The sequence below is a fragment of the Nicotiana tomentosiformis genome, chromosome 5, assembly GCF_000390325.3.
Source record: "Nicotiana tomentosiformis chromosome 5, ASM39032v3, whole genome shotgun sequence".
NCBI lineage: Eukaryota > Viridiplantae > Streptophyta > Magnoliopsida > Solanales > Solanaceae > Nicotiana > Nicotiana tomentosiformis.
Window position 1 is genome coordinate 135500755 of NC_090816.1, and position 11121 is coordinate 135511875.

The 11121-nt window shown below is 35.8% G+C and overlaps 2 protein-coding genes across 2 annotated transcripts; both read right to left on the reverse strand.

Moving 5' to 3' along the window:
* Positions 1–5009: 5009 nt before the first annotated feature.
* LOC138893205 (importin subunit beta-3-like) lies at positions 5010–5937 on the reverse strand. Its single transcript, XM_070176981.1, has 4 exons — positions 5883–5937; positions 5603–5767; positions 5173–5247; positions 5010–5081 (listed from the first exon to the last, which is right to left on the reverse strand). Exons 1-4 carry the CDS (start codon positions 5907–5909, stop codon positions 5010–5012), a joined length of 339 nt encoding a protein of 112 aa, XP_070033082.1. The 5' UTR covers positions 5910–5937.
* A 59-nt stretch (positions 5938–5996) lies between these two features.
* Positions 5997–10285, reverse strand: LOC138893206 (uncharacterized). The gene is made up of 5 exons (XM_070176982.1): positions 9267–10285; positions 8277–8858; positions 7106–7870; positions 6321–6524; positions 5997–6143 (listed from the first exon to the last, which is right to left on the reverse strand). Exons 1-5 carry the CDS (start codon positions 10242–10244, stop codon positions 5997–5999), a joined length of 2676 nt encoding a protein of 891 aa, XP_070033083.1. The 5' UTR covers positions 10245–10285.
* Between the last annotated feature and the right edge of the window lie 836 nt (positions 10286–11121).

The following is an 11121-nucleotide window of genomic DNA, read 5'->3' on the forward strand; positions in this document are numbered from 1 at the left end:
GAGTTAACATCATCTATTACAATACCCATTTTCAGCAGTGACTAAAGCTAACACTAAGAAACTGCAGTAGTATGTTAAAGTAATCAGAGATAAATCCAAATCAAGTACATGCAATGAACATCAACAACAAAGGAATAACAAAGTTTGTGATTAGGGATGACCACGATACCGTCATTTTTCTGAAAACCCGAAGAAGTGAGGTCTTGTTCAGTCATGAACCCTAGGTAGAGAAATCCAGCAGAAACTACCGAGTAAGTTGAAAATCATTGATGATTAAAGCAATAAAAGTTGAATATACACGGAGATTGAAGGAAGCCCCAAATTTCACGAACGTATTCTGAACGTCGTCGATCAAATTCAATCCCTGACGATTTAAAATAGGGTTACCATCGGAAGAAAGCTTGTGACGAGAGGAATCTATATTCCTGTTCAGATACCATGTTAGGTCGAAAGCTTGTTAGCTATGGCAAAAATGGTGGAAGAAAACCTTAGAAGGGTTGAGTGAAGAAGAGAGATGCCAGTGAATCAGTCAAATTCAATTGACCAAAACTGATTTTCTTATTCTGTAGATACAGGTATTAAAAGAAAAAATAATTGTGAAAATAGTTACATATTTTTAAACTATAACAAATGTGGCTAAGAGTTATAAAAGGGCCTTATTCTTTCCCTTATCCGAGTAGGCCTGTGACAATTGGGCCTGAGATGTATCTGGGCTAACAATATAAGGATAAAAGCTTTTTGTGTGTGAACATGATGTAACTTCAAAGTTAACTACTGCTCCATATCCATCAATATCACAACGTCATATACCTCATCGACAAACGCCCAGATCTTGTTGGTAATTTTACCAAATGCTTGTGCGAATCCAATTTTCCTCCTATATTTGTCCAGCTTCCTAGCATGCAGCATTGGCTCCATTAATCCAATAAATTCAAAGTGATGTTGTCCATGCATTGTGATTGTCCTTTGAAATGCCTTCTTTGTGTTTACTGATCTTACGTTCCAGATGAGTGCATTCATGGCAAGAAATTGGATTTAGACAACATCCGTCGTGTTTGAACACCAGTTTGCTGCATATTTGTGCTATCTTTCTGCTACTTCTTCCTACCCTTTCCAGTAGATTTCCCCTTGTCAATTAGCCTTGGTTATAAATCACCTTATTTAGCTACATTCATAAAGTTTTGTGCAGTTGACTCCTCATCTAGATCTTTTCTTTTATTTTCCCTGTTGCTATCACATACAGTGTGGTCCTCGTATTGCACAACAATCTGATTCTTTGTATGTTTGGAGAGCACCATTGTATTCATTTTGTCGAGTGAAACTTCCTTTGCATGCATGTTTACTCTACCTTTTGCTGACTATTTTTTTCCCCGACTTACAACATGAAAGTCCTCAGGTGTAGCAGCATTTTGTTTTAACAAGACAACATCGTGTTCATCACCTGAGGGTCTAAAATTTTCTTGTAGCTGTTCAGTGTTCTGCATTTCCTTATTGATTTTAATTCCACTGGTGTGCTCCTTGGGATTGGTCTCACATTGTTGAACTGTAACTTGCACAGATGAATTTCCTTTATTATCACTTCTTACTCCAGAATCAATTGCACTACCATTCTATTCTCCAGCTATAGGAATTGCTGCATCTTGTTCCACTGCATCAGCAATTTTCAAAAGTGAATTGTTAGTGCTCCGGTCCTTGTTTGCCTCTTGTATTAGGTCCTTCATTCCAGTCTTAAGGTTATAATTAGGAAAATGCAAAGGATTCTGCAACATGATGGTATCTTCACCACTCTGATTTGCTTTTGTGCCAGTAGACTCCTTAGCCTTCCCATTAACATTTTGTTCTGCTTCCTCCACCTCCTCATCAGTAGATTCATCATCTGCTTCCATTGCATATGATATTTCACCTTCCTCAGAATCCTCTTCTATTTGATCAGTCCATAATTTCCCTCCACTTAGCTCCAGCCTCTCTTTTTCCATAGGTTCTTCGATTGAATTAGTTGTATCAGTATTTTGTGATGGTATTTCCTGACAAAATCGATTAGTAGCCACTAAGGTACCACCTGCAAAGGTCCTATTTACCCATTGAGCAGTAGGCTCCTTTTCTAGTTGAATATCTATGCTTTTTTGGGCAGATTTTCCCCCCACCAAAACTAGTTGGTTGTTCTCGTTTATATCACTTTGTTCCACCTCTAATACTGCAAATTTATTCATTGTTTGAACCTTGTTTGTCTGATCTTCTTCGACCTCCACTAGTGCAATTTTATTTGTAGCATGCACCTTCTATACACAGGCATTCACTGGCACGATTGCATTGTCAGTTTGCCCTTGTACCTGAGTTTGGTTATTTTTGTTGGTCCCCCGATTATCTCGGACTTCCTTCCACTGTTCTCTTACGTTCCCGACTACTTTTCCACTGGTGAGAATCATTAAAGGAGCAGTGTGATTTTTGTTTTTTCCTTGTTCTTCAGCAGCAACATTCCAGTTGTTCGAAACAGCAAGATCATTCCTTTTATGGTTGCTTCGATTCTCAATAAGCTCGGGGTGTAAATGCCAACATTCAATTTCATCATGTCCTTGTAGTTTACACTCCTTACAATATTTTGGTAGCATGTCATACTGAATTTTAACCCATTCTGTTCGAACACCACCAGAAACTTCATCATCAATATCCAAACGCACCTTTTTAGGTAGTTCGGCCAACAAATCGACAAGAACTTTTACTCTCGCGCAACTCGGCCTAGTTTTGTTTATCGTTGCCGCGCCAAGACACAATGGCCTTCCCACAGTTGTAGCCAAAGAAAACAGAGTTTTCTTTAAAAAAAAGATAGGCAGCAGTCCAGGAAAAGAAATCCACGCTATCGCCATCAGAGTTTCTTCACCCGCCTTAAATTTTACATCTTAGATAAGAGTATGCAATTGGTATTCGTACCCATCTTTGGATTTGATGTAGTACGTACTCTTCGATATGAAATGGAGGAAGTCTTGCCATAGAGTTAATCTAATTAACACATGGCGATCTCTAAGAAAGCCGATATTGCACTCACCTTTGATACCACATTGGGTTGGAATAATTCGACGAAGTTCATGAATCTCCGGAGATCCATAAGATAGTTTTCCATCCACTGCATATTGGAGACCTTCGATGACATTCATCCTCTGCACTTCTGCTTCTGTGAATCTTACAATTGGTTGGCCATTCAAGAACGTAGCTCGTCGCATCGTAATGGGCTGCACTGAAGCTTGGGCAGCAGTCATCGCAGGAGGATTGATTGAGCTGGGTTTCAAAATCTTAAAGTAATCTAGAGGAGCTGGGTTGGAGTTAGTTGTTGTATGTTGTTGTGCGACGCTGGGGGAGGGCTGACCAGCCGGAAAAGATGGTTGGTCGCCGGCCATTGTAGCCATTGAAGCTCAGAAATCCAGCTTGTCCGCTATGAAACAGTGAGAGAGGGAGAGATGAATGGTTAGGTCTAAAGTTTTTTGTTTTGTTTTTTTTTTTTACAAAAAAAAAAAAAAGAAATCTTGGGAAAGAAAAGGAGAAAACTGACATATTAGGGAGGTGGCTATAAACCTGAAGTAAAATTACCGGATGGCTAATAAGTGTAATAAAATAAGATTAGGTTTATTATAAGTTTATAGTTAATATGGGCTGCTAATCCAGTTAATTGTTAAATCCATTGGGGCAAGTGCACATATAGCTATTTTCAAAGATGCTATTTAGACATTAGCCATACTTATTTTGTCCTAAAATTCTAAACTAAAAAGGACAATTCAAGGAATTTTTGTCCCGAAAATTTAAACTCAAAAACTAAAATTCAGGACGCAATGGCTAATTCTTAAATAGCAGCCCTTTAGAGTAGCTACATGGTGTTATTTCTACAAATAAATCCATTTGCATACCCGGTCCTGTGGTTCTATATATTGCAAATGAATATACACACACACAAGATACGTGTTACCTTCTTGTAAATTTAAGCAAAAGTTGTTGCACTCATGGTTAAATTCTAAGCATATTTAGAATAATTTCCAATTGAGACCTCAAATTTTCTCATTATGTAGACATTAGCATTGTCAATTTTATTCTCTTTCGAATCATGGACTTACCACTCGGGTTTGCGGTGCACGATCCTGCTGGATTGTACACATTTTAGCTGTAGGAAATATTTGTTCCAAAAGTGACTTTGATTCGACAGTTCAGGCTCAACTCCTCACTTAACGTTAATGGATCTACAGGTCGAGCCAAATAAGTTGTAGTTGCAATTTTATATAGAAATGACACCAGATAGCCACTTTATAAGCATGATATTTAGGAATTAGCCAGTGCGTCCTGAATTTCAATTTTTCAGGATTGTCTTGAAGTTAAGATATTTAGTTTAAAATTTCAGGACAAATAAGTAGTTGCTAATCTCTAAACAACATTCATAAGAAGAATGAGTATCCGTGCACTTGCCCCAATTTTATTACTTTTGGGTCAAATTTATGTAGTTGAGCTAAATAGAATTGTGAATGTACTACTTTATTTGACATGTATAATTGAATTGATGATTCAATACCGGGGGAAGACCAAGTAGTAAGCAGTGACGCCACTCTCTTCCTAAAGTCGGTTAAATTCGTTTATTTTTAAGGTCCAAAATAATAACAAACGCCAAGAAAAAAACATTAACTCCACATATTTCTTCCTTAATATTACCAACTTCAATTTTTTATCATTCAGTTTTTTCTCTTCTCCAATTCCAGGTATATTAATCTCTCAATTCAGTTTCTCAAATTGAAAAGCTTTATTTCTATTTTCTTTTTTTTCAATCAATTTCATGCCTTTATTTGTTTGCGATCATCCAATCCATGTTCATTTGGTACAAGGAAGAAAAGGGTGCTCTTTTTTTCTGTTTTAAGAAACTGTTTAGACAGAGTGAGTGCTTGTTATTTTGGAGAAATTATTCAGTTTCAGTTTGTTTCTTGTTTAGTACAAACAAAGGATAATTGAAAATTAAAATATATGTAACTTACTGCTTGTTATCTGCCATGGAAAGCTATGTCTAATTGGTTGAAATCTGCCCCCAAGCATTTGCATAGTCTACCCCATGCCTGCAACATAATCAAGTGGAAAAAACAATAATTTTCTCTGGTATAAATTAGCCAAAAACAGAAAAGCAAAATTCTAAGTGTTTCAACATACTTGTAACAAAAGGCTCCTCATTGGATCTTCTACCTCCATGTGAGTTTCTTGCTGTGAAGTGAGCGCAGAAGTGACCTAAAATGACACATCATTGGTATAAATGTATTTTTTTTTTTCCAGGTTTCTCTATAAGAACTATATCTACAAGATTTGCTGTAGGAATGAAGATGGTCCATGCTCGAGTTTACAACAGGGTACACCTATTCCATTTGTAAATTCAAATTCTTATTAGTACTTCCCGCATTTTCTAGTCAAATATGACTTCATTTGCCCTGATTTTAATGGTTTAAATGTTGCTTTACTGCTATGTGATTCTAACTTTAAATCTTAAATGTTCACAGCATTGATTTATTTGTTAGTTCCAGGAAACACAGTCAACATTTATATAATGCCTGCAACAAGGGAATAGAAAGATATAAACTGTATTCACCTTCTCAACATAATCAAGGATTGCTAGATTCCCAACAGCCATTGCCGTCATGGTAATACATTCCAATGATTTGGTAAGGAGCATGCGACTTGTATCTTTATTAGTAGTTACCAAGATAACTTTCAGATATGGCATTATTGAATCATATATGTACGCAGAGTCTTCCTACAATATCCCAGGCAAACGAGGTTTAGAAAACCGGAACATTGAAAGAAAACAACAGTTGGACCCTTGATAACAAAAGTACCTGTGATGAATTAGCTAAAGAAGCTAAAGTTACCAGAGCCGCTTCCTTCATCGTCGTCATTCCTCTCTGGAATTCAGCAAGTCACTTGTTAGTCCAAATCATATCAGAGATATGACTGTTAAAAACTTATGTCATTACTCTTACAGACTAAACTCTATATATCTCATAGATTTGGAATAAATGACATACCTGTAGAAACACAACTAATTTACTCACTATTCTCTGCAGGTAAGGTTTCAAGACATCTGAACTGCAATTGCGAGTGAACAACAGTATTCCTGAAGTTGCACGTATCTATATATAAATGAGATAGCATTAGTATGCAATGATATGTATTTTCAATGGACAAGTGTGAAAAGTTAGGAGTTCACAGTGTTCAAAACCTGAATGTAAATTATACTATCTGTAAAATTAGGCCAACCTTAAAACGTGGTAGCTAAAAAAGGATACAGAGAAGAAGATGTGAAGTACCTGCAACCTCGGATTGTCAAAATCATCTAAAACTTCTAGCAAAGCAGGGAGGATCTGTTGATGATAGTGCTCTTGAAAATGTGGGCTCAGATACTTTGAAAGCTGACCAATTGAATGAATTGATGCCCAGCGCACTCGGGGATACGTGTCATGGATTAGCATCACAACAGTCTCTACAAGCTGCCCCATCTCCTGCAACAATGCCTGGAATTTCCACACCAGAAATCACACACAAAAACTAGTTAAGCCCATATTTCACTTCTCCAATAGCCTTCTAAAGAATAAAGTTGAACTACTCCCTCAGTTTTATCTTATCTAACGGTGTTTTACTTTGGACACATACCAAAAGTATCCTAAGAATTTGTATTCTAAACGTGCTACAACATTTCTATGGTTATATGAACATGTCATTAAGGATAAAATGGAAAGTTCAAAGTTAAAAGAGATCTTATTTGACTGTGTTTTACTTCTGACACATACCAAAAGTACCCTTAGCACTTGTAATCCAAACATGCTACAAATTTATATGGCTATATGAACAATGTCAATAAGGTTAAAATGAAAAGTTCAAAGTCAAGGAGATCTTATTTGACAGTAGTACCCTTAGACCTTGTAGTCTAAACATGCTAGTATAACATTTCAACGGCAATAAGAACATGCTACTAAGGGTAAGACGGAAAGTTGAAAGTTAAACAGTTTCCTAATACAGAATATAACATTCTTTTAAGAACATACTTACTAAAAAGGAAAAAGCGCTACATAAAATGGAATGAAGAGAGTATTACCTTCGAGCAACCCTCAGAAATCAGACCAATTGCAGTAACAGCAGCATGGCGAATTCTCCAATTTTCATCATACAAGAAGCTGAACAAATACTCAAGGCAACTAGGCAAAATCACATTTCCTCCCAATGCAATTGCTAACCTACCCAAACTTTCCATAGCATAACTACACATACTCAACTCCCCTGCATTTTCATCATCACTAACTGCATTTCCCCAATTAGGATCATCTTCAATATGTACTAACATCACAATTAGCTGACTAAGCAACTTAGAAACAACATCCTCGGCAACTATTAAAACAAACTCTATAGCAAGTTGCCATGTCCTCTCTTTTAACTCCAAGTTCTCTACTACTTTCACCATAGAATCTATTACAACATCAATCTGAACCTTAAAAAACTCAGTTTCCGCCCCAGCCAAAATTATCAAATCCTCAAGAAGACTACACACAAGAACTTCCTCACCTAGTGCCATAAACAAAGTCATCATTACATACCCCATAAGATCATAAAACTTGCTATAATTCGCGGTGTTTCCCAAATACAAAACCAATTTTACAGATGCCTTAGCAGCAACAACACCACACCGATGATCTTCTAATATAGTAGGCTTAAGATCTTTAAAACCCTCAATCAAGATATCAATATAAGGCATAAAAACCTCAGGACAAATAGGAATCAAATCATTCCATAACAACAAAAGGCTCCTCATTGGATCTTCTAGCTCGATATGAGTTTCTTGCAGTGAAATGAGCGCAGAAATGACCTAAAATGACACATCATTAGTAAATGCAGTTTTGGATCTTAACTAATGTTGGTAGTTTTACTTTTGACACATACTCAAAGTACCCTTAGCACTTATAATCTAAACATGCAACAAATTTACTACGGCAATATGTGAACAATGTCATTAAGGTTAAAATGAAAAGTTCAAAGTTAAGGAGATCTTATTTGACTATGTTTTACTTTTGACACATACCGAAAAGTACCCTTAGACTATGTAGTCTAAACATGCTAATATAACATATCAACGACAATAAGAACATGCTACCGGTTAAGACGGAAAGTTGAAAGTTAAAGGGTTTCCTAATACAGAAATATAACATTCTTTTCAGAACATACTTGCTAAAAAGGAAAAAGCGCTACATAAAATGGAACGAAGAGAGTATTACCTTCGAGCAACCCTCAAAAATCAGACCAATTGCATTTCCCCAATTAGGATCATCTTCAATATGTACTAACATCACAATTAGCTGACTAAGCAACTTAGAAACAACATCCTCAGCAACTGTTAAAACAAACTCTATAGCAAGTTGCCATGTCCTCTCTTTTAACTCCAAATTCTCTACTACTTTCACCATAGAATCTATTACAACATCAATCTGAACCTTAAAAAACTCAGTTTCCGCCCTGGCCAAAATTATCAAATCCTCAAGAAGACTACACACAAGAACTTCCTCACCTAATGCCATAAACAAAGTCATCATTACATACCCCATAAGATCATAAAACTTGCTATAATTCGCGGTGTTTCCCAAATACAAAACCAATTTTACATATGCGACAACACCACACCGATGATCTTCTAATACAGTAGGCTTAAGATCTTTAAAACCCTTAATCAAGATATCAATATAAGGCATAAAAACCTCAGGACAAATAGGAATCAAATCATTCCATAATAACAAAAGGCTCCTCATTGGATCTTCTACCTCGATATGAGTTTCTTGCAGTGAAATGAGCGCAGAAATGACCTAAAATGACACATCATTAGTAAATGCAGTTTTGGATCTTAACTAATGTTGGTAGTTTTACTTTTGACACATACTCAAAGTACCCTTAGCACTTATAATCTAAACATGCAACAAATTTACTACGGCAATATGTGAACAATATCATTAAGGTTAAAATGAAAAGTTCAAAGTTAAGGAGATCTTATTTGACTGTGTTTTACTTTTGACACATACCGAAAAGTACCCTTAGACTATGTAGTCTAAACATGCTAGTATAACATTTCAACGACAATAAGAACATGCTACTAAGGGTAAGACGGAAAGTTGAAAGTTAAAGGGTTTCCTAATACAGAAATATAACATTCTTTTCAGAACATACTTGCTAAAAAGGAAAAAGCGCTACATAAAATGGAACGAAGAGAGTATTACCTTCGAGCAACCCTCAAAAATCAGACCAATTGCATTTCCCCAATTAGGATCATCTTCAATATGTACTAACATCACAATTAGCTGACTAAGCAACTTAGAAACAACATCCTCAGCAACTGTTAAAACAAACTCTATAGCAAGTTGCCATGTCCTCTCTTTTAACTCCAAATTCTCTACTACTTTCACCATAGAATCTATTACAACATCAATCTGAACCTTAAAAAACTCAGCCCCGGCCAAAATTATCAAATCCTCAAGAAGACTACACACAAGAACTTCCTCACCTAATGCCATAAACAAAGTCATCATTACATACCCCATAAGATCATAAAACTTGCTATAATTCGCGGTGTTTCCCAAATACAAAACCAATTTTACAGATGTCTTAGCAGCAGCAACACCACACCGATGATCTTCTGTTACTGTAGGCATAAGATCTTTAAAACCCTCAATCAAGAAATCAATATAAGGCATAAAAACCTCAGGACAAATAGGAATCAAATCATTCCATAATAACAAAGCACCCAATTTTCTATACAAAGAACTCGAACCCAAGTATCGAAACATGAAGTAAAACAGATTATCCCATTCATTTTTAGGAAATAACAAACCGGCTAAACTTGATACGCAAGAAACACAAGCTTTAAGCGTTTCATAATCCTTTTCAAGCCATAAACGATAGTTTAAGCCATATTTTAAGTCTTTACTCGTAAATGGAGGAAGACGGAGCCAAAGAGAAGGCAGAAGATCGCGAAGAAGATTATAACAGCGAATACCTGTGATCGATAACGGGTTACGTTGAATCATTTCGAAGAGTTTGAGAATTAGAGCAGTTGGGTAATGGTTTTTGGTGTAATTGAACAGAGTTTTTGCTGGTTGATAAAGATGATCGTCGTTGCAATGGAGATGTAATAGAAGGTTGATCATTGGGTACGGGTCGGAGCCGAATAGTTTTTTTGCGGATTCGGGTGACGCCATTGAAGAGAGCTTTGGAAAGGAACTGTGTGTAATGAAGTGAAGTGAAGTTCGTTTTTGGTCAAATGGAGTTTTTGGCGGGGTTTGAACTTTGAACAGACGGAATTCAAGTTGACATTAAACATTCAAGTCAATCCTTTTTTAAGGGAAAAATTCATAAAAAGTTAACCAAAAGAGATCATGCTAGAGGCTAGGGTATATACGTACTCAAACCGTTTTATTACAGTATCGTTAGTTCTAATATTATTTGGCTGCTATAGTAAAGTGTTGTTATAGAAAACATATATTATAGTAACATAATATTAAAAATGATTCCAAAAAAAACTTGATTGTTATAGCGAAGAGGTATATGTATATAATATATATAGTAGATGCATAAACGTTTAGAGTTTTCAACTTCAGTTTTCTTTCCTGACAAATAATACAAAAATAAATTAAACAAGAAAAAGTAAAGGAGAAGGGAAAGAAGAGAGGTGATATATATACCCGAGAATGAAACAAGCAAGAAAGAAAAAATCATGAAAAGGCATCGTTCAACATTAATGCTCCTCATTGTCATTTAGTTGAATTCTTCAAAGTGAAACTGCAAATAAGAAGAAAGAAAAAACCTTAGGTTTGAGGGTACGAAACTATTAGAGTATTGGGGATATTTATAGTGTCTATGCACGGACCAACATCAATTGGTAACATTATAAAATTGGAAATTAATTTAATAGGTCAAAATCTACTGATACTATATATAAGCAAATTCTTATTAATGCGTACAAACTTTAATTGGTAATATTAAAATGGAAAACAATCTTCTATAAAAGGTCAAAATATATTGTAAAATACTAGTAGTTCACGCATGGGCAAGTCAAACTCCTTAATTAATAATATC